Source organism: Ovis canadensis, chromosome 12 (genome assembly GCF_042477335.2).
Source record: "Ovis canadensis isolate MfBH-ARS-UI-01 breed Bighorn chromosome 12, ARS-UI_OviCan_v2, whole genome shotgun sequence".
Lineage (NCBI taxonomy): Eukaryota > Metazoa > Chordata > Mammalia > Artiodactyla > Bovidae > Ovis > Ovis canadensis.
The window spans coordinates 69,134,884-69,159,323 of NC_091256.1; the positions used below are offsets into that span (position 1 = coordinate 69,134,884).

The 24,440-nt window shown below is 45.2% G+C and overlaps 2 protein-coding genes and 1 pseudogene across 2 annotated transcripts in view; all 3 read right to left on the minus strand.

Moving 5' to 3' along the window:
- LOC138416256 (casein kinase I pseudogene) overlaps window positions 1–2,855 on the minus strand; it is a 28,680-nt pseudogene extending 25,825 nt beyond the window's left edge.
- The window catches only part of ASTN1 (astrotactin 1), a 368,181-nt gene that overhangs the window by 316,459 nt on the left and 27,282 nt on the right, over window positions 1–24,440 (minus strand). The gene's annotated exons all lie outside the window — the stretch shown is intronic.
- On the minus strand, window positions 12,642–13,039 carry MRPL57 (mitochondrial ribosomal protein L57). Its single transcript, XM_069544434.2, is given in 4 exon segments — window positions 12,642–12,889; window positions 12,892–12,963; window positions 12,966–13,011; window positions 13,013–13,039. Coding segments are annotated over 4 exon segments (294 nt in total). The 3' UTR covers window positions 12,642–12,740.

The following is a 24,440-nucleotide window of genomic DNA, read 5'->3' on the forward strand; positions in this document are numbered from 1 at the left end:
ACAAAGATGATCCAAAGCCTCCCCTGGTGGAGCCCGTGTCCTGTGGGAGCTCACAGAGGATAAGCAATAAGCATCCAGCATGGATTTCCTCCTCAAACAGCTTCACCGGCTACTCGTTTCTGCCTACCCCACCACCACCATAAAAATAAAATCCAAACTTTGAGGCATGGTGATGTTCAAGATTCTCCAAAGCGAGTGCCTGATTTCCAGGCGTCTCACACTGCATCCCTCGTCACTGCACCATTCACCATTTCCCCGGCACACGCACCATAGGCCTCCTCCCAGCCTTTGCCCAGGCTCTTTCCTCAGCCTGGCTTGCCCTTCTCCATACCTACAAAATAGCCATCATCCTTTGAGATTCTACATAATGTTACTTTCTCTGTAAAGCTTTTCTGTTCTGGAAGCCCCAGGCATCCATCAAAGCGAATCCCTTCTTTTCTGCATGTTTACAGCATGTTTACACTATCAATCATTTCACACTTACAGAATGTGTTATATGTGAAGCATGGTACTCGATATAGGTCCCACTTTCTCTCTATGTATATATATTTATGTATGTATACACACAAATATATATATACACATATACAGCAACTACTTCATTTTCTGTATTATATTTATTTATAATGTCCCACCCACCAGCCCATAAACACAGTAAATTGTAAGATTCTTCTGAATAGGACTTGTCCTTTTCTGTATTTATTTCCCCGTCACATTGTGTTAAACATAGCTGTTAGATGAATGGATAAAAGACCAAATATATATTAGTAATAATACTGAATGTGATAATGACAATCTGATAATTTAGTGAATCTAGGTAATAAAATAGTTTTTGTATAAAAGTGCAATCAGTTGAGGCGATTTTATTCTTTAAGGATGACGGGTGTTATTTTTCAATTATCACCAATTAATATGCATGGCGTGTTCACAGGATGACTGGTGCTGATCCTAGGGGGGGGCTCTATGGACTATTACTGAGGTAAGCCTCGCTCTCCAGTGCTCTGAGAGAAGTAATTTGTCTTGATATTCTTGGTGTCAGTATGCAAATTAGTATATCCCTAGAAGCATAAAGAAACCAGCTAGTTAAAGTAAAGACCACTAGGTGGTTCAGAACAGGTACATCTTTCTTTAAAAAAAGTCATTACGCAAACTAATGGTGGGATGTCTTAGGGAGAAAGTATTCTAATCCCCAAACAAAAGGGTTTTCAAACAGTTCCCTACAAGCTGTCTTTAAAAGGCAGTCCTGACCATCCTCTGAGCCTCTCACGGTACTTGCTTTGCTAGTATTATCTTTCTACATAAGGTTAGAAATGCATTTCCCCCTTAAGTGTGTAAGTGAGCCCCATAAAGGACTGGGAGAGCCTGTCAGTCTACAGCCTTTTATGTACCTGTTTATTTACTTTTGGCTCTGCTGGGTGTTCATTGCTGCCTTGGGCTTTTTCTAGTTGCAGCGACGGGGGGCTACTCTCTAGGTGTGGGGCACAGGCTTCTCACTGTGGCGGCTTCTCTTGTGGAGCTCTAGGCATATGGACTTCAGTAGCTGTGGCTCCTGGGCTTAGTTGCTACAAGGCATGTGGGTTCTTCCCAGACCAGGGATTGAACTCGTGTCCCTGCATTGACAGGCGGATTCTTAACTACTGGACCAGCAGGGAAGTCCTAGTCCACAGATTTTAAATCAACCCAAAGAAGTAATGCTGCAGCCAGAAGCTCACGGGCTGATGGGCAGAAGCTCCGGAGAGGGCAGAACCTAATGAGAGACAGGTTGCAGGGGGCGGATCTCAAAGACATGTCAAGAAACAAAATCATAATTTGCTTTATTTCCTGCTGTAAAGATATTTTTCCCACAGGAATTCCCTTCTTCTCACATTCTCCACCTGGAAAATTCCTGTTCATGTCTTCTTTGTCAGTTCTTGAATGTTATTATCACTGGGAAAACTTCCCAACCCCTATGAGTTAGCTACACCCTCCTCTGTGCTTGTGCAATGCCCAGCACGTAAATGCCAAATGGCACAGATCCCCTGGGGTGGTAGCCTCATCAATGTCAAAGGCTATTTCTTATTCACCCCAGTATTCTAGAACCTATCCAGTGCATTCATGTTTAAGGTCAAGGAAGAAAAATGGCATTCACTACTGAATACACAGATTCCTACATACCTCTCTGTGAATATGTTTAATATTAATAATGCAGGAAACCAAACTTCTCCTATTCCATTTTCTGGTTCAGCAACACTAGATCCAGAGTGGGTTGTCACAGCTTTGCAGGCTGCAAGTGGGTTGCCATGGAAACAAGGTTCTGGTTGGAGGCTCTGGCTAAAGAGCCCTTCTCAACTCAGACAAAGCTGCAGAAATGCAAAGGGTATTTCAGTTCCCCGCCTTCTCTTTTCCCAAACCTTCCGCTCATTTGAGCAACTTGAATGCCGAAGCCAGCTGAGTTCTGGGAGCCAGTTCTCCCAGAACTCCATATACTCCTGGAATGGCCTTGCCCACACAGAACAATACGGAGTTAGCTCTGGACACTTTTTAATGCCTTCTGAGCTTCTCTTACTTTTCCTTCTGCCTTTTGTAGTTATTCTTGCTCTTCCTTCCATTTTGTCTCATTCTCAGTATCACAAAGAACTACCCCAAGTATGCCCACTAACAATCTTCTTGTTGTCTATCAGAAGCCACCCCCCTCAGTCCTAAAATAGCAGGGAAAGCAACGGGGCAGGCCGGGCCATGGGGAGCTGTTGAAAGAACCCTTTCTCTGGTTCAGAAGCCAGGTGCCACGATCCACAGTCAAAAACTCACCAAGTCTTCCAGGAAACAGGCTCCTCCTCCTCCTCCTCCTCTTCTGTGAGGCACCAGAAAGCAGCCATGTTTTGCTAATGTGTGTTTGCTCCCTGCTGCAGCAAAACCAGCAGCAAGAGCTGGAACAGGGAGCGGCAGTTTAAAGCTGCGGTCTCTGGTCTCATGCTGGAAAGTCTCCTCGAAGTATGTTTCTGTGATTCCTTGATATTTAATTGAAGTATTAAAATGCTGAGCTGCAACATCGATACTCAACTTAATACATCCTCAACTACCCTGGTGAAAGTTAAACACTGGGAAATTTTACATAAAGATAGCATGGAAACCAGGTATTGAGAAGCCTGTTGGTACCCAGAGCCCCACTGCTTCTGAAGTCACATAACCCACTGTCTTTCTACGAAGGGCTTTCTCCTCCCCTTAGGCATCGCAAAGGGGTTTTCTTGATCTGGATTCACACAAAGCTGGAAATCCACGGCCAAAACCCTGACAGAAACGTATTTCCACAATCAAATTGAAAAGACTTTCCTAAGGCTAGTTCCCAGGAGTTATTTAATTCTCTCAGCGTCTAGGTTTCTTTTTCCTTTTCTTAAATAAGCTGATGCTTTTGATGCAATATTCATGACTCCCAGACACAGGAGGGTCCTCCACTGCAGAAAGACAGCACTTTCTTCTCCAATGAGTTTCACCCTTCCTATCTCCCTCACACAGGCTCTGCCTCTCAGTTTTTCTAAGTTGGTGTCTGCCTCTAGCTTGCCTCTTAGCTGCAGGAGTTTGATGGAGAAGCCCGTCCATTAGAAAAGTCTAGCCATTAGGAAGAGGGCTTCCGCCTGACCAAATGATGTGGTCCTGCTGCACTGGGTGAAGACAGATCCTTGGCACAGGCTCCTACCTCCTGGTGGGGATCCTTAGCCAGGACCCTCCTCTCTCTTCTGAACCGAGCTCAGCAGATCTAATTCCAGTCTGTCCTCTGATCGCGGTTTTGTTTGTCTTTGGTTTAGTTTGTGATTGTCACTGCTGCTGCTATCATCTTCACATAAGGAGCAGCCATGCCAGAGTCAAGACATCAGTGTTGACCTTTACACACCATGTAAACCACCTGTGAGCTTCATGAGGCTAAAAGGCTTCCAGTTTCAATCAAATGACTTGGAGATAGAGCCACCAGCCATCCTCATAATCCTGCAGCGGTGGAGGGAGTTCTGGGTGGCTTATAGGAAGGACACCGGGTAAAAGCTTGAGATCTGTGCTCCTAAAAAAGGCCAGCAACCTTGAAGAGGTGATACCCACCCTGCTTGCTCAGCAGGGAAATGGAAGGATGAGCCCAGGTGAAATTTAAGTCAGGAAAAGGACATTTGTGGAGAAACAGGGCCCTTGAAATCAGAAGGACCTGGGTGTACAGCAGGCTGGCCATGTGATGGTGGGCAGGATACTGTCCCCTCTGGGCCTCAGGGTTCTCATCCTCTCACTCTGTCACTTTCTCAGGTTTGGGGTGAAAATACAGGGAGATAGCCTTTCCGTACTCGTAGCAGAAAAGAAATGATCTGTGAAAGTCAGCACTTCCGCCTCCGTCTCCCCTTCCTCCAGCTCCTCCAAAGCCTCTATTAGCTCTCACATCCGAGAGGCCTTGACACCAGGTGAAAAGACAGGCTATGGCGAATGTTCTGCACACCCCTTTGAAAAGTCTGGGTTTCGTGGTGAGGACCCAGCTATAACCCAGGAGGGAGGTTGAACGTGTTGAATTTGAAGCCAGGGCAGGACGGGAATCATTCCCAGAATGGCTCAGGGATGCTGTCAACAGGGCTGAAGCAGAGGCAGGCACACAAGAGGACCTCTTGACCCACTTAGCACAGAGCCAGCAGTTTGATTTCTTGGTTCAAGCAGAGGCATAAATGCTGAGGGAGAGAAGTATTGCTGCTACCTGGAGCACTTTGGGGTTGTGGGGTTAAAAAAGAGATCGATGGGCACCCTACTGTTACCTGCCAAGTCCTATTCTCCTTGAGCCCAAGTGGTTTTTAAATGAGTTGTAAGAGATATGAAGGGATAGTGGGGGTAAGCCCTGTGTGACTGAGGGGCTGAGAGAATGTGGACAGCAGAAGGCTTGGAGCAGGAGGAGATGGGGACCGGAAGTGATGGTAGCCAAGTCTTGCCTGTTCAAGTAGCCTCAGAGCCCGATGCTGCTCAAAGCAAAATGCAGAGAGTGGAGCTGTCTTTGCTTCCTGTCAACTCGATTAGTCATAATATCTGGAAATGCTAGAGTGGAGCAGCGGCAGCTCAGAAGTACTTGACAGGTGCTAGAATGTGGCAGCAAGGCCAGGCCTCAACTTGCAAGGTCAAGGGTGCTAGAGAGAAGATTTTTATGGAGTTGAGTGGGGACACTCCCATCTCTCTCTGCCCTCTCCCACTCCTCCCTGCTCCCAACCCCATATGCCACTCAGATGCCTGCTGGGCAGGCGTGACCACACCCCTCATCCTGGTGAGGTGACCACTCATGGCACCCCTTGAGTTATGTTTTGCATTTGGCCACCCCACACTCCTTACTTCACAGGACCCAGTGTTCTGTCCAGACTTTACCTAACTCATCAGATTCACTGCGTTCCCGCAAGAGAGGTGATGGGAATGATCCTCCTTATTTCAAAGAACTGAAGGCAGAAAGGCCCCAGATCCAAGGTCTTCTCAAGCTGCTTGCAGTAAATTATGGAAAAGGCTGAGAGAGAAGATCCCTTGAGATAGAAAGCGAGAATCAAAATACTTAACTGCACTGCCTCATCTGGACCCCTCCCCCTTCTTCCAGCTATGGACGACCCTGGCTGAAGCACTCCCTGGAGCGTGAGCCCCCAGCTTCAAGGTCAGGACACCTTTCAGCATCGCAGGGAACATCCAGTGTGGTAGGCTCAGCCTCACTTAGTTTAAAACCACACATAACCCCATTCAGCTGGACTTAACCACAGGGTCAGTTACCATTCTTCTGCATGGTTTCATAGAGAGGGGTCGAGGAAACCAGTATGTGCTGAATAGAAAGCATTGTGAGTGGTCCTGAGCAAACCCTCACTGTACACAATATGGCTTCAATAGTCTGTGGGAGATATGGAAGGTCAATACAAACTTGCACCAAAATTTCCAATGCATTCTTTTAAAACAAAGAAGAAAAACTGACCAAACAATAATCATTATTGGACTTCCATTTCCACTAATGATAATTAATATCCAACAACTGCCCAACACTTTTCGAGTTCTTAGATGTGGGGAGTAGATATAGGGACATCTACTCCTCATCAGAACCATGGAGAGGAAGTAAGGTAAGTACTATTTTTTCCCTTTTTACAGATGAAATAGGCAACAGAGGCTCTAAAATGCACAACCTAAGCCAGCATCCCAAAGATGGCAATCATAGATCATGGAAGGTAGACCTTCACCTCCCTACCCTTCCCCCAACCCAGTGGTACCCGGTGGCCCATGGGCTCCTTCTTCATTTGTGCTAGGAGTTCAGGGTTCTCTTCAGTAGCCTTTCTCCACAGACAGCTGCTATTCATTCCAAGCTGCAGCTTACCTGCCCTGGCTCTGAGCTGATTACATCTTGGCCACGGGTGCAGAGAGCAGCTGGCATGGCCAAGCCACTGGGAGGCCTCAGGATCCACTTGTAAGCTAATCCCAGGCAGGAAACCAAATCCAGTGGCTGATCAGTGAGGAGACGGGAAGTAAGGGAATTAAGCCCCAGAATTGCGAGACTGTTTTCATCTTGCCTAGGAAGAGACAGGTCCATTGTGTAAAAGGTTTGATTTACTGGCATTTAATTTTGTTCTCTCTGATAGAGATGTTTTCAAGGAAGCCTTCCAGCTGCACATGTGATTATCTTAGGGCTTTGGGAGCTGCCTCCCACTGTGGGCTTAACTCTTCCTTCCAAGTATACCACAGTCCTCCTTCTAAGAAGCGCATGGCACAGTTGAGCATTTTTTTCTGCCAGATGAGCACATGAGTTTAAAGCAGGTAGCCAGAATCCTGGGTAGGAGATTCAACCTACCAGTGGGGCCCCAAAAAACTTTCCTCACTTGCCCTGAATTTATATGTTTTTATCTCACTCCATCCTCACTTGAAGCATCTGGAAGATAATAGTAAAAGTGGGGCTGACAGACGTCCAGTAGCATGTCCCAGGCCAAACTGCCCAGGCCATTCTCGCTCCAGTCTTCCCTCTGCCTATTACAGATGGATCTACTCCCTCCACATTTACACCAAAATTAAAAAGATGATGGCTCTTGAGACCCCATCACAGATGTGGTGAGGGTGTGAGGGGAAGCTCGATGTTGCTTTGGCTAAACTCAGTAGTATTGTCTCAGATTTGAGCTTGGAAGGAATTTATTAATAGTAACGAAGGATTTCTGTATCTGATGTATTTTGCCTGAAGCATCTGGCTAACAGCGACCACAGAAGCTACTGCCCAGAGGAACAAGAGGACAAAGGTAGAGAAGGCAGATTCTTTTTCTGAAATCGCGTAGGAGAAGAAATTCTTTTTATTATCAGTTAAAAGGTCTTTAGGATTCCCCAGTATGTTTTGATTGAGGAGGAGGGGGAGTTGGGGGGATAGTTAACACCATAAAAGGGGGCAGTAACTTTTATTGCTCTCGGTGAAATTAAGGACTGCCTTCATTATCAAAAAGCAATAAGGAAGCATTTTCACCTGGAGCTACAGCGCTGCCCGCAGTCCTGAGTCTGTCTGGATGGCAGCGCACACATGTCTTCTCACCTGCCAACCTGCCACCCCCTACACATGCTCATCAAGCATCCACTGACTGCCTGGCATCCTGCATCATGCAGGGGCAACCTGAGAGGACCAGGTGACCTCACTGCTGCTCTCAAAAGGGCTTAAAATCCAGTTAGAGCAACGTGATTTATGTACAAACAAAGTGATTAGCAGCCAATTCAGGAGAGCATAAAGCTTGAGTATTTATGATTATGATAATAAATGTCAAATGATTTAAAGCAGCAAAAGGCTGTGAGGAACGAAGTGGTCAGAGAAGGTTTTATGGAGAAATGGGAATTGGCCTAAGCCTTGCAGTGCATGGATTTGGATAAACAGAGAGAGGAGACAATCCAAGTATAGAGATTAACGCAAGCAAAGGACTAGAGTTCAGAATGAGTGTGAGGAAACTAATGTACTCTATTGTATTTGTGTTTCAAATGACTATGCAAAGATCAAGTGAATTGATGGCCCATTTAATTCCCCCCTGGTTTGTAGAGGAGAATTAAGTGCTAAAAGACTGAGTGTTGACAAAGGCAGAGTAATCCTTAAATTGAACATTGTCCTTCTCTCAGAAGGCAGGATGCTTTTCTAGGCCTAGAGACCACAATGCAAAAGCACCCTCCACCTTCCCCAAGGGAAAAGGTCCCTGAAATTACCATGGATATTAGTGATAAAAATAGATAATGTAAAACGCTCAGACCAATGATCCATCCAGACCAGGATTCAGTCACTGAAAATGACACCAAGGAAGGACATTACTGTCTTCTGTGATCTCAATCTCAAAAGGTTAGGACTTGTACCCTAGACCGTCTTAATTTCCTCCTAGTAGCCGATTATGGCGCCATAAAATATAAACTTACCTAAATTATTCTCCAACCAATTTGTATTTTCTGACAGCATCACCTCCGAGGATAATACATTCTATGTGTTTACTGCCCACTATATTAAGTCATAATAATACCCCCTTTCACTTCTCCCAAATTAAGTCTCTCCTTCAAGCTTCAAGGGATGCCCCTAATTTCTGATATTCCAAGACGTTGTGAACAAATCCATATTCACATAATTAGAATTTCTCTTGGCTTTCACCTTTCTAAACGGAAGAGTGTTGAACTTATCCTTACATTAAATATTTCTTCTATTTGTTGATTCTTGTGGATCTCTTCTGGTGCTTTCTTGACAGCATTTCTTGCTGGCTGCAGTTCTTCATCATCATCATTATCATCATCATCCTATCAGATTCTCCTTATTAACTTCATCTGATTCCCTTAGCCTTACCTGCCTCGGAGACCCTCAGCTGCTTGCTCCACCCCAACTATCTTTGTGGCAGATGAACTGACCTAAACCACCATGGAACCAGGCAGTTCCTGCCTGGGGGTGACAGACTTCCACCTTGGCTGGGGACTTACAACCCGGCTAACCAGCTGGACCCCTTGAGTCTTGGCATCTCTTGCACTGTCTGGGTCAGACGGAGCACCACATTTTAGGGTGTGAGATCTAGCTTGCTGAGTGGCCACTGCAGGGGCCAGTTGATGCAACTCAGCAGCGCAGGGAAGGTAACTCCTTGGTACAGACTTTGACCAATGAAAAATAGAAGACGGGAAGGAGCCAGGCAGATAATCTCCCCTTCCTCCCTCCACAGACTGGTCCAGGGAACGGTACAGCCTTGTCCCAAAACTCTCCATGTGGCAGAGCCAGAAGTGTGTGTCAGCTGGCCTGCTGCCTTCTGGCTGGTGTCATGAAGCCACGGCCATTATGATAATGTGTCCTCTCACATCTCAGTCTTCCCTCTCTCATCCCCCTTCTCCTTACTTTTGAGGCCCTTGCCTTGTAAATGAAGCATCAGAACTCGGTTCTTAGGTCCTGTTTTCTTGGGAATTTGAGCTAAGGTAATCATCAAGAATACCATTAAAGGCTGACCGAGGATCTAGTGGCTTCCGGGTTCTGTGATAGGTTGTAGTGATACCATACCACAAGGAAAAGGACAACGTGACCGGAGATTCAAGATACAGACAAGAAAAGGTAAGTAACATTTTAAAGCTACCATATGCCCCATGTCAAAAAAAGAGCACACACCACAAAGATCAAAGGCATTAAGAGGGGTAAACAATCGTTGGAACTGTCAGACAAACCTTGGGCAGGCGGGCCATAATTATGTGGGCAGCAAAGAATGAAGCTCCAGGTTTTTACAAAAGTTACCATTCCATTCCCTCACCTAAAGCTTCTCTCTGAAATTCTACTGGCTTGACACAAACTATTAACATGTTAAATTAAAACTTCTGAAGTGTTATATTAACCCATGGTTAATGCTTTTTATTCTGAGAAACACCCATTTATCGTCTCCCTGATATCTAAGCCCATTCTTCACCCATGTCAGTGAGGAATTTCTGCCATTCTGCCCACACCCAGTGCCTTCTCCACAGCTTCACCACATCGGACCCACTGCATCTGGATCTGAAAGCCAGGATCCTAACCACCACACTATCCTTCAATTCTGAATATGACTTTGTATCTATTCACTGACCCTCTGTTTACAAGCACTTCACCTCTTTCTTGCAGGAGTAAGAAGGAATAGAGGCCCAGAGGTCCATTCAGCATATCCCTGGGCATCCCTAACAGTTACCCAGGCAATCCAGTGAGTCAGGCTGCTCATACAGGAGCCATCTGACATATTCAACCCCCAGTTTTACAATTCCACTCTCAAGTTCTTTCAAAGCTATTGGATGGATGGCATCCTATTTTGATGATTTATTTAAACAGTTTGTCAGGTCAACCACATCCTGTACGCATATGATTCAAAACATAAATGTTTGCTGTAGATGTAATTTTTCATGTCAACTTCTGCACCAACAGAAAATGACCTTTATTCCAGAGAGATGCAATTTCTTTACAAATAGTAACTTGCAATGCCCTGGTGAAGCAATCATTAAGTTCTAATAAAAAATATAATAACATAAATGTAATGTTTAATTGAACAGCAGAAACAGTTTGGAGGCCTTAAACATTTCTTAATCGCAACTCTACATGAGAATTTAAGGTTATTCACAAAATTACTTGCCATTAGATGAATTTGGACAAATAATGCACTTTTGAAGAAGAGTCATAATTTGAAAGTACAATATAAAAAGAAAACAAAGAAGAGGTATCCATCAGATACCTTGTATCTTTGTACCAGCCTCTCCAGAGAATCTTTCTTGAATCTGTAAGGTATACTCTCCCCAGATTTTCTTATTATGCACAATAGGAATTCTATGCTTGGGACTGGCCTTTCCATAGGAATTCAAAGACTGCAAACAAACGTTTAATATTTGCTTCATTGAATCAAAATTCTAAAAGTCAAATGTTATGAGGATAGAGTTAAATTTTTCCCCTCAAATTATCCATATATTGCTTTCAAAAGCCAAGTTACTTTTAAATTTGAAAATATTATTTGTGGAAAATATTATTCCACAAATTTGAAAATATTATTGCCCTTAGTTTGAGGAACTCATAGTACCACTGCTATTTTTTAAGTTGACACAAGTCTGATAGTATGCATATTAGTTCAATACAAGATTCTGTAAGCAACTCCTAAATTAAAATCTTGAAGAAACATCTGTGATAAAATGATTCTTCTCTTTCCTCTGTGATTTCAACAGTATGTTTATGCTCTTTAGGTATTAGATAAGAACAAAAGTGCCCTTAGGGGGCACTTGAGAGAAAGAGTTATTTCATTTTCTAGAATGGATTGAAGAAAAACTGGAGGAGTGGATAGAACTAAGAACTCAACCCAGTGAAGTCTGGATAGGCCACTGACCTGAGGACATAGCAATCACTCGTCTCAGCTCTGAATATAATATGAGGGCTGTAATTTCTCATCAGCATGGATTAGGAATATGATAGCCAAAAAAGAAGTGTCAGTGTAAGAACAGAGAAAGAACCAGCAGCCTGTTTGTCAGAGGTAGAAAATGAGCTCCAAGGAAGGATGGTGCCACCATTATGCTGTACTAGCAGGTCAGTGAGCCCAACTAGACCAGTAGGTGAAGATGCCTCATTTTACCAGCTGATAGGATTAATCTTACTAGGGAAGGAAATTCATGAATAGCCTTCAGGAAATATAAAAAATGCCAGTAAGCATGTGCAAGGGATGAAAGTATAACTTCCAGGGATATATAATCATTTCCTTCATAGAACAAATTGATCCACGGGAGAAATTTACATTCAGAATGCTGGGAATCAGATATGAATGAAAGAGACAATTATAATTTCAGTATCAAATTAAAAACCAGTTTAAAGACACGGAAATAGGAAATAGGTTTGGATGCAGAAGTAAAACTGGACAGCAGCTTTTGTAGGATCTGAGGATCCCAGCAAACAAGGAAGCAGGTTGTTAGAAAGGGTCTACATTGCTACCAGATCTGGAAGCGCCTGTCAACCCAAATCTCCCTCAGCCTGGGAGTCAGGATGTCTGTGTAAAGTAAGCACTGAGGAGAGAGCTGAGTAAAGGAAAAAACAGGGCTTCCCTGGTTGTCCAGTGGTTAAGCATCCACCTGACACTGCAAGGGACACGAGTTTGATCCCTGTTCCGGGAAGATCCCACGTGGCATGCAGCAACTACTGAGGCTGCACACCTAGAGCCTAGGCTCCGCAACAAGGGAAGCCATTGCAACGAGAAGCCCTCACCCGGAAACAAAGAGCAGTCCCTGCTCTGCACACCTATTCATACAGCCCATGTACAGCAGCGAAGCCTGACCATGGCCAAAAAGTTAAAAAAAAAAAAAGAATTAACTCTTAAAGAAAAAATATAGAAAAAAAAAACCAACAAAAAAGTACCTGCCATTTGCTGTGCCCCAAGGTGTTAAAAAACCATATTTCTTTCTCCTCGTTGTGCTTCTGTCTTTTAATATTAACAAAAATCTTGCTGTGTGAGTACTATGTGCTCCATTTCACAGATGAAGACGCCAGTTAACTAAGTCACAGAACTTGTGAACAGACAATCTCATTCATGGCTAAACCTTATTTTGCAAGCTCAGCTATTTTTTTTTCGAATTCATTTGACACTTTCTAATGTTTCTTCCTATTGAAATTCCTTTATTTATTTATTTTTTCACAGTGGGTAGCTTTATTGCAGCTTCGTACAAATGACGTTTGTGTCGCTTGTGACGCAGGCCATGCCCGCACCGCCCCTCAGGGACGAACGAGCCCCGACTGCGGGCAGTGGAGCGTGCGGGGCCGGGGGCCAGGGTGGTCACGGCCAGGACCACCTCCTGGTGACGTTGAGGTGGTCGAGTTGGTCCTCCAGCCGACGGTGCGCGGAGAACTGGGCGGCCTGCGCCGCCTTGAGCCCCTCGAAGGCGGCCGCCCTGCGGGCCACCGCGTGGCCGCGCTCCTGCTGGCTGTGAGGAAGGGCCGGCTCAGGCAGTAGTGGTTCTCCGCTTCTATCTCCAGGCGACGGATCATGTTCTGCTTCGCCGCGGCCGCCAGCGCTTCCCAGTCCACTGCCGGCCGGGGATGCGGCCGCAGCAACAGCAGCGCGGTCAGGAACATGGGGCCAGCCGCGCGTCCCGGCTGCGCTCCGCACGCCGGGGCTGAAATTCCTTTTTTAACACAGTCATTTTGTCATGCTTACCAAAGAAGACCAGGGCTAAATCTTGTTGGATACGTAACCCTGGTCAGAAGACCCCTCCAGGGTGGCCAGCAGGCATACCCGCCCTCCCACTCAGCCCTATGGTTTGTCAGTAAGGAGACTTTTAATGAGCAACACAGAAGCAATGCGGTCCTCGTCCTCAGAAAGACAACTGCATGGCAGGAAAAATGGCATGGCACCCACATGATGCCTACACGCTTAAGACTGTCCCTGTGGTACCCACTGGCTAATGAGTTAGGGCCTGGAAGCTGCAATGTGGCCCCTCCTCACATAGAAGCATCACCCTGCAGGTCACCAGATGGTGCTCTGCCACCTGCATTGAGGTCCCTGAGCTGGGAACTGGTTTTCTGCACCCACCAGAGTCAGCCTGGGTGAGGACCACCCCCTTCAGGTAATGCTCTAAGTCCTCAAGACGAAGCTCATTAGGGACCCTAGCTCGTTAGGGCCCATCACACACTGTCAAGGGTAATTAAATCAGGGATTAGTGTCACCCAGAGAGCTTGGCAGAAGCCTGGTCCACGTTAAAGTGTTTGACTCTGACTGGCGAGGGCAGACAAGGTTACTGTTCGCTCCCAGCAGGGAGCCTCCTCTGAGGCTGGCAGGGGCTGGCAGTTAGGTCCCTTGAGCAGAAGAAAACTACGTATTTCAGTTTTCCTCACACGTTCTCTACTCTGAACCCCGTTTTGCACTTATTGGATTTCTTTTTAATTAAACTACATGACATTTCACTCTCAAGATTCTATTTAAAAACACTTTCCCCTCAATTCGCTGGAAGTTGGTCTTGTCCATCTTCTCAGATGGATGGAGCAGGCTGTGTGGTGCTGGGTATCTGTTAACTCGCTATCTGTCTGGAGGACAGTGAAATGTGCCTCTCACATACCTCATGTGGAAGTGTAAATTAATGCAACCTTTCTGGAAAGCAACTTGGTATTATCTTCTAAGACCTTTAAAAAGGCTCATATCCTTTTTGACTGAGTATATAATTACACTGCTGGGAATGTATCTGAAGAAAACCATCAGAAATACAAAAGAGGTTATACCAGAGATGTTCACTGCAGCATTATGTATAATAGAAAGCAAATTGGAAACATCAGTGTTATTCAGTAGAATACCAAACATTCGTATGGCTAGAAAATCATTGTTCATTTTATTCAACAAATGTTTATTTACTAGGCACTGAGAAGTTAGTGGTAAACCATCTATATCCCTCCACTGCCTTCTCAGAGTTTATAAAGTTAGTGTTTTTAAATGTTGATAATATGGGAATTTGTTTATATTAAAGTTTCAAATGGAAACCCAAGATCTGGGGACTTCTCTGGCAGTCAAGGGGTCAAGACCTCGCACTTCCAATGCAGGGACTGAAAGTCCAGTCCCTGGTTGGGAAACTAAGATCTCACATACTATGTGGCATAGCCAAAAAAGAAGGAACCATATCTACATGTATAGCTTCCCTGGCGGCTGAGTTTAAAGCCTCTGCCTGCAATGCGGGAGACCTGGGTTCAATCCCTGGGTCAGGAAGATCCCCTGGAGAAGGAAATGGCAACCCACTCCAGTATTCTTGCTTGGAGAATCCCATGGACAGAGGAGCCTGGGGGGGCTACAGTCCACGGGTCGCAAAGAGTCGGACACGACTGAGCAACTTCACTTATCTACATGTCAACAGGGTTGCCTGTTTGAAGAAGTTAAGAGCAATTTTTTTCTTTTTTATGCTTTCCTGTTTATTCTGAGACAAATATTATGAACACAGATTGCTTTTTTTGCATGGCAGCTCAGTCATGTCCAGCTCTTTGCAACCCCATGGACTGTAGCCCACCAGTCTCCCCTGTCCATGGAACTGTCCAGGCAAGAATACTGGAGCGGGTTGCCATTTCCTATTCTAGGGGATCCTCCCGACCAGGGGATGGAACCCACATGTCCTGCAAGTCTCCTGCATTGCAGGCATATTCTTTACCACTGAACCACTGGAGAAGCCCGTGAATATACATTACTTTTATAATTGAAGGAGGTAGAGAAAATATTACGTTTCTAGAAACATGCACACAAACAAAAACATGTAAAAATATCCAACTCCTTTCCCCTCTGAGTAGGAAATGTGATTCTTACCTTTGCTAAGAAGACTCACCTCTTTCCGGCTACCAATTACTCTCTTCCATTTGGATTTAATCATCACCATGGAGCGATGACTGGGGAGCAAATGAAGTCACCAAAGAGGTATGGTGACAGTTTGCTTTCTCCACCCAGAGTTTTATTCACATGGTTTTGTGAGTCCCTATGTCTCCTACTGACCCCATCATCTCCTAATCTCACTCATCAGAGGGAAAGTGCAGGTATGCAAGCAACAGGAGTTTAATTCCTCATTAAGATCATAATTCCAACAAAATAATAAATATAGGAGTCTGGAAGTATTAGTCCAGAATTCTCCCAAGGACCAAGTATAAGCCAGGAGAGAGCTGGCTCCCTGGACTCTAGAGCCCTGATGGAAAAACAGTGCTGATGTCATTCCTCTCTGAAAACCACCCAGTAGACTGCCTTGGTATCTGTTCTAGCACTTGCTGAGCAGACTGCCTGTGTTTAACAGGTGTAACTGCTACGCTGCCAACACAGCTGCTCATTGAAGACCTGGAGTCATGTGTGTTTGCTTCTGCACATTCCAAGTAGGATTATAGGTGCTGATGGATATTCATACTCAAAATGAGAAGAGGGTAAACAGACAAGGGAGAAGTTCCAAGGTTGGGATACTCCCTCTCTAAGTCACCTGGCTTGGGGCAGATTTCCCCCCAGCTGATTACACAGTCCACTTTTAAAGACAGCTTTTAGGGTGGCCCTAATATCCTAGAGCCACGAACATCTGTGCTCATCCTATTGGGCCTTGTTTTTAATCACACACATCAATTAGTCATCCAGCTGAGGTACGTGCAAGGATACCTAAGTAACTGACTTAGGTAATAATCAGAAGAAGAAGAGCTCTTCATCAGCAATTACATGTGAGACAATTTACAGTTTCTAAGCTTCTCCACCATCCAAAGAATAGTCCATCCCATAGAAGTTAAGTAAATGGATGACAATCACCCACAGACTGAATTCAAAACAGGTTCTGATTAGGTACAAAGCCCAAGCTCCTCTCTTTCCACCAAATTCTGCGACCTCAAAAAATACTATTTTTTTCTGAGACTGGAACATTTCTCCTCTACCTGACAAAATACACCATACAAAATCCATGTGTTATGTAAGCATACTACCTTATAATCCAAACACCTCATCACTGCCTCTCTCTTTCCTCTAATTGGTGATAGGAAAGCAAGAATCGTATGGTCAGAACTTAACAACAGGGCAGGAATGGGATTCTTTTGTGATGAATATAGCTTGCACATTGAATACCATCAGAACAAAGGTGAAAGCCATTATTCTTGCCCACAGGCCAGCTAACATAAACACTTAAACATCTAATAGTAATTTATAGGAAAGCATTTCTGCCTATCCAAATGGATGAGTTCACAGGTTAGCCCTGTAAAGGTCAGTTATTTTTTTATTTTTGAGGTGGGGAAAGTGAGACATAAGAATGTGACTGATTTTCTACAGACAACACACTTCTGAGGGCTTCCCAACTGGCTCAGTGGTAAAGAGTCCTCCTACCAATGTAGGAGATGCAAGAGACATAGGTTCAGTCCCTGGGATGGGAAGATCCCCTGGAGGAGGAAATAGTAACCCATTCCAGTATTGCTGCCTGAAAAAATCCCATGGACAGAGGAACCTGGCAGGCTACAGGCCATGGGGTCGCAAAGAGTCGGACATGATTGAGCGACTAAACACACACACAGGCACACACTTCAGAAAGCTGCACGAGGGTAAGGAATAGGTCCAGCTGCTTTGGTTTATATGCAGCTTATTCATATATTGATTTATTCGACAAACTTATTCTGAGTACCTACCACATATGAGACGCTGGGGAACAAAATCATATGTGCCTAGGATGGTGCTGTGCCCATAGGAGTCACCCAGGGACTGTGCCTTGAAAGCATTTATTGATTGTAGATAAGAGTGGCAGAAATGAGGGCACCGATGTCTGGATCCGCAAATTCCGATCTGTTGCTCTAACACCTACAAAATTCATCATTCCGTGTACGTAGGTGGCCTCTGAGCTTCCAAGGAGCACAGAGATCCACAGATTAGTAATGGATTGCAAACATAAGACTGTCATTTCATCAACTCTAAACGGGTTACGCTTTCATTCCACTGAGTGCCTTCTTGCCTCTGAAGCGTGGGCCCGGGAAAGCGGTCGCACTTCTCTGACCTCTGCACCACTCATTATCCACTGCTGCTCCATCTCAAAGGTCTAATCAGCTCTTACGGTTCTGATCTTGTTAGAGAACACTGGTCTCCCACCCCCAGAGTCCTGCCTAATTCACTACTGGGGGCAACCTCGCAGGAGTTGAGAATCATCAGGTGTCTAGATTCCAACCGGATAACCTGGTTCTGTTCCTGATGTGGGTCCCCACCCCACCAACCCAAAGACTGAATTTAGGTCAACACTAAATTGCTACCTGTCAGTCTTACGACTATTCAAAATGGAATAATAAGAGCTACCCTCCCTAATACTTTAAAGGGATACAAAGGGGATTTATGGTCTGATGCCTGCAAAAATCCTCACAGAAAAATCCTGTGAAAAACAATGGATTTTTATGGCTTAAAATATTGATTTTTTTTCCCCTCAAATAAAAATGACTCCACTGGATGGTACTATATAATGCAAAGAAGAAATATCAAGAATGCATAGAGAAGGGAGAGGAAACTTTAGCAATAATAACCACCCTTTGATAAAGAATCTGCCTGCAATGTAGGAGACATGAGTTCGATCGCTGGGTCGGGAAGATTCCCTGGAGAAGGAAATGGCAACCCACTCCAGTATCCTTGCCTGGAGAATCCCATGGACAGAGGAGCTTGGCGGGCTACAGGGGGTCACATGGGGTCACAAAAGAGTCAGACACAACTGAGCGAATAAACAACAAGAAGAAGAGGTAGAATAATTATTTTCAAATGAGTTTTGAGAAACATCTTAGGAATTCCCAGAGGGCTGTCCAAAGCTAACCATAGTGGTTAGTGATAACGATGACTCAAAAAGCAACAACACGCCAGGGAAGACCTTGAATAAGCAAATGAATAAGGAAGAGGTTCAAGTGAATGAAGGCTCAGGTCTCCTCTCTCCTTCCTCGCCCTCTCTCACCGCCCTCCAGTGCAGTATTAATAGAAGAGTTCCCTGGGGTCCTAAGAGAACCTTCGCTGCATGTGGAGGGGCAGGAAGCTGCGTTTACTGCCACAGGAGACTGGTTTGGCTATGTTGCCTGTGTCTCAGCAGCAAGGAGTGCCAGTTCACATTAAGCTCTGTGCATCCTGTCACATCAGCCATGGCCCTGAGCCAGCATGTGATGGGTGCTGGGACCCAGCATCTGTGACCAAGGTGAGAGCCCATCTCAAGGAATACGCTCCCCAGATGAAAACGGCACCTGCTTCTCCTGCCAGTAGCCCATCACCAGTCTTCTGCCCACCCAGCCCTGCTTCCTGCATCCCCCAGATTTACTGCCAAGAAGGCAGGAGGCATCAGGACAAAGGATGTGAGCAGTGATGACCATCAGCCTCCAAATGACGGAGGCTTGGAGGAAATGACATCTCGGCTACAGCACAGTGCACAGGGACCGCAGCCCACTTGTTTCCAAAAAGAGAAATTCAAGACCCAGCAGCTATGAAAGATGGAGCAGCGCAGCCAGAGTGGGGAAGGTGTGGGCACTGGGCTGGACACAGACATCTGGTCACCACGCTCTTTCCATGACTGCCCTAGAGTCTGCAGGCCTCACTTTTGTCATTTATAAAATATAGGCTTGGATTCAGTGACCTTTAAAATACTTCCAGCTTTAACATTCTAAAAATGTGTCACTCTGGGTACACCCAGGGCCCAGCAACACCCGTGTGTACAGCGTGTATTGTTGTTGCTGCTAAGTCGCTTCAGTCGTGTCCAACTCTGTGCGACCCCATAGATGGCAGCCTACCAGGCTCCCCTGTCCCTGGGATTCTCCAGGCAAGAACACTGGAGTGGGTTGCCATTTCCTTCTCCAGTGTGTATAATGATAGCTTATTAGACATGCGATGTCCTGGTTCCTACCCCGGAAGTACTTAAAGAAACCCTGCATTTTAACAGTATCTCCAGGTGATTCATATGCACATTAAAGTTTTACAAGCATTGTTGTAGAATATTTTGTCACAGGTTTATAGAGAATCATCCATCCTAACTTGAGAATTATAAAGCAAAACAAATGCCAGACTAGATGATCTGTCTTCTTTAAAAAGTATCACTGTAGCTCATTAATAGGACCTGACACTGTGCTTTAAAACTTGTCATCAAATTAAATCCTATCCCAGGCTTTGACTCGCTGTTTTACTCAGAGCAAGCGCCCCATGCCTCAGAAGGCATTGCTACAGTCCTAGTGCTTCTCAGGCGGTGTGTCCTCTTTTGAACATATCTCAGCTGGCTTGCTTAAGCATTCAGTTAAATATCTCAACAGAACAGCCTTCACACACTGAAAATACAATATTATATGAGGTATCAAATAGCAGTTTTTTAGGTAAACCTCCCTTTCTGGATGCAATTACGCAATTGTAACATGACTAAATCTGCAGGTGGGGTGGCTCTATTTACCAACCCAGGGGTTCGTCTGTCTAACAGTAATAAATGATTCCTCTCTTTCTTGTTATGTAGCCCTGTGCTGCAGAATATTCACGTGGAAATGGACATATTTGGCCTCTGCACTTACAGAATTAAAAATGGTCACAGGAGAGTGTCTAAATGCCAGCACTATTGACGTTTTGGACCTGACAATTCTTTGTTGCGGGGGCTGTCCTGTGCATTGGAGGCTGTTTAGCAGCATCTCTGGCCCGTATCCACCAGATGCCTGAAGCAGTCACCGTTCAGCTGTGGCAGCCAGGATGTCTCCAGACATTGCCAAATGTTCCTTAGGGGAAGGTGGGTACAATCACCCCTGGTGGAGAACCACTGGACTAGAAAACACTAGTGAGGATTAACTGGAAAGCATAAGGAAGACATCTATGCGGATGTGACTGGAAACAACCACAACACACATGCTGAGGAATTATATCAATGGTGAAATAAACAATGAGGTATTCATAACACATGCAAGTCAACAGGCCGGGAAGGACAGGAGGAAGAATCAAGTGAGATCCATGACCCAGAAAGGAGAACCCAAGGGGAACAGGCTACCTCTAATTCCAGCAAAAACCTCATATTGAAGAGCAGAGGTCCTGATCACAGGCTGTTTCTCAGCCAGAGACATTATTAACAAAGATGGAAGCAATGTCAGAGACAAAGAAGAGTTCAAGGATGTCAGACAAGAAGGGCTGGAACAGTATAAAAATATCGCTTTGAAGTATTAGTTCTCAGAGGCAAGTGTGCTGCACAGAGATTCATAAAATCTACAGCTGGAATGGGCCTTAGATTCACCTCCTCTAATGCCATCATCCTGCACATGACCCAGAGAGGCAAACGCACTAGTCCAAGTTACAGCTACCTGGAGGCGGAGCGGGGACGCTTGTCTATGGAGGCGCAGGCTTGGTGTTAGTCTCTGTTGCCCGGCACCCAGAGCAGGGCCTGGAGAATCCTGAGGACCAGGGACGGTTGAGTAGTCAAAGTGAACCTGGATCTCTGGCCTCACAGCCTGATACTCCTCCTGCCGTGCCCCTCTACCTGCTGGGACTTATGAGGCTCTTTACAGTATGGCAAGTCTGTTGATGAAATGCTAATTAAAATAGCATTCTAGTGTACTGGAAAACATAAAATGTGCATCTGTAGGTCTTCCAATAGAAAACGAGAGGAAAAGGCTTGAGAGAGGTTAAGATACCTCACCCAGGGGAGAGTGAGCTGTATGCCTTCCAGGGTATGGTGGCAGGGAATAGAAGCTAGAAATTAAAAAGAAGGTGTAAGTGTTAGTCACTCAGTCATGTGCACGACGCTTCGATCCCATGGACTCTAGCCTGCCAGGCTCCTCTGTCCATGAGATTTCCAGGCAAGAATACTGGAGTGGGTAGCCATTCCCTTCTCCAGGGGATCTTGCCGACCCAGGGATCAAGCCTAGGTCTCTTGCATTACAGGCAGATACTTTACCATCTGAGCCACCAGGGAAGCAAGGCTGGAAGATGCCTATCACACCAGTACTCACTTCTCTATTCAGTACCTGCCAGCCACCTGAGCAAGTTCCAGAACCCAGCCCAGGTCAGCTCTCCCTGGGAGAAGAGGGAACAGAGCCATGGAGAAAGAAGAGATGCCCCTTCTGAAACAGTCATATCCTATCACCTTAAAAACGCTAAATTTTGGTTTATGTTCAAGGTCAACCTTGGAACTGGCAGATTGCGATTTCAGAATTTTCCTGCTCCAGAAAATCTCTCTGCTAGGGGAGCACTCTTATCAAGGGACAAAAGTTTCTTATACCACCATAAACCAAAAAGGCTTAAAACATAACTGCTGGTTGGGGTAACACATTGGCTAAAACCCAATCTAATTCAAGTACCATCAGTTAATCAAAACGCATTAATTGGGGCTTCCCTGGTGGCTCAGTGGTAAAGAATCCACCTGCCAACACAGGAGACTCGGGTTTGATCCCTGTCCAGGAAGATCCCACATGCCACGGAGCAGCTAAGCCCATGCGCTACAACTGCTGAGCCTGTGCTCGAGAGCCGGGAGCTGCAACTGCAAAGCCCACAGACTGCATTTGCTGAAGCCCGCCTGCCCTAGAGCCCGTGCTCTGCAACAAGAGAGCCCGTGCTCTCCACAATAAGAAGCCCGTGCACCTCAACTAGAGGTGCCCCTATTTGCCACAATTAGAGAAAAGCCCTCAGAGCAGTGAAGCCCCAGCATGGCCAAAATAAATAAATAAAAGGCATTAATTGCATCAGATCCTTCACAGTTTTTGTGGTGGGAGGGAGGCAAAGTCACTGAGGAATCTCTGGTTGCTGAGGAGGGGAAGAAAGAGGGAAAGCACAGAAAGAAGAGGCTGTGGATCCAGATAAATTTAGAACACTTGGTCATTTTGCTGAGCCAACACGGCTCCCTCTTCAACTGGACTGGGACAAATAGCTGTGTCTCAAGGTGGCTTTGTCATGCTAATGCACCCAGACAGCTCTGCTTCCCAAGATTTAGAGGAGGTTTTGTGAGTTTGTTAGAACCAAGCTGAGCTTCCGTAGAAAGCTTTCATTAATCAGGATATCACTGAACAGAACCGATACTTGGGAACCACCCGATTAAAGGCAGAGGAGAAGGTGCAGCCTGGGTGGCGTCCAAGTGGATCGTAACATGAAGCATCGCCTCAGTGCCGGACACTGCCAGCTTCCTTACAAAAGTGATTTCTCGCACTCTTACGAGAAAAGCATTATCTGGACACCGCAGATGAGGCAGCCGATGTTTATGGGCTTTGAATAAAACTTGGCTGTGGTCATTTAATGAATAACTGCTGGAGTCTCTGATACCAAAGTTCAGGCTCTTTCTACTCCACCATGAAGAAAAGCTAGAAAGAAAAAGGACAATCCATTGAAAAACCCTTCCCGATGTGAATCACAAAAAGCACTCAGGATTTAGTGAATCTCGGCAAATGAGGACTCCTGCGTTTACTCTGTAACTGTTGAGCATCTGTGATGAGCAGAGTATTGTTCTGGGCTCCAACAAAAGGCACATGGGAAATACTACTTCCTAATACGGGCTTGCCATCTAGCAGGGAGGAAAAATGAACACAGAGCAAATACTTAAGTCATATAAAATGATGCACGTTAGATAACAAGGACTGTGGGACTTTGGAAAAGAGAGATGTCTATGTGAGACAGTGTAATGAAGGGAAGCTTTTATCAGAGAGATGCAGGCTGATCTTTTAGAACTAATAAACTTTTAAATAACTAAATAACTTTTAGTATTTCAGGGAATAGAGAAGTAGAAAAGAACATCCCAGACAAAAAAGAAGTGATATGAACCAAGTCAGGACCAAAGCAGCTGTCCTGAACAGAAGCTCAGACCTTGAATCAATGAAGGCACTTTGGATGCAGTGATGAGCACAGCCTTGCTGGAGAAGAGATATTGTGGAACTGACAGAATCTTGAATGTCAGAAAGTCTATTGAAAATGAAGGAAAAACCTAGTGACTTTTTAAGATTTATCTGATACTATTTATTATTCTATCTTGACAAGTAGAGTTTTACTAGACTTCTCAAAGTGGACAGAGATCCAGTGGCTTCATCTACAGAGAAGAGCCAGAGGGTATGACAAAGCCAGGAAAACTCGACTCATCTTTCTTGTTTACCTTCCAGGGGTCCCACTGAGAATCCCAACAAAATGAGTCACAAGTCCTTGGTCTGTTCCACCTAAATATCCCAAGCACTTTCACTACTGTATCAGGGTATTTCTATCACCTAAAAATAAATCTTTTTAGGAGCGTTTTCCATATATAGCTGAGAGCATAGAAAGGAGACAGGTGTGCATGCGTGCTCAGTCAAGTCCAACTCCTTGCAACCCCATAGATGATGGCCCACCAGGCTCCTCTGTCCCTGGGATTTCCCAGACAGGAATGCTGGAGCAGGTTGCCATTTGCTTCTCCAAGGGATCTTCCCAAGCCAGGGATTGAAATGCAGAAACTCGGGTTTTCTGCATTGGTCGAGGATTCTATACCACTGAGCCACCTGGAAAGTCCCTAGGAAGGAGACAGTATACTTGTAAATAAGCTAAAGTTCACTAACCACCAAGTGAGTGAGAGTGTCTCCAAAACAGTGCCATTTTAAGCTCACTTTTTGTCACTCAGTCATGTTGACTCTTTGCGATCATTAGGACTGTAGCCCACCAGGCTCCTTTGTCCATGGGATTTCCCAGACAAGAATACTGGAGTGGGTTCCCATGCCCTTCTCCCAGGCATCTTCATGACCCAGGAATTGAATATGCAGCTCCTATGTCTCCTGCATTGCAAGTGGATTCTTTACCTGCTAAGCCATTGGGGAAGCTCCAATTTTTGTCCCAGTTGGCCCCAGTCAGGCAGAATCACGAGAAATAAACATATAACTCCACTGTCACCTTTAAGCATGTAACTGAACAAATGATTGAGTCAATGAATTCCATCGCTGTGGTGATGCTAGAGGTATCTGTGTCATAATAAGAAATATGTGTTGGTCTCTGCCAGTTGTTTCTGAACCAGAGCTCCTAAAATTCTTATGATCTCCTGAGTGATGTGGGTTAACAGGAGTGTCACACAGAACTCCTAAATCCTTT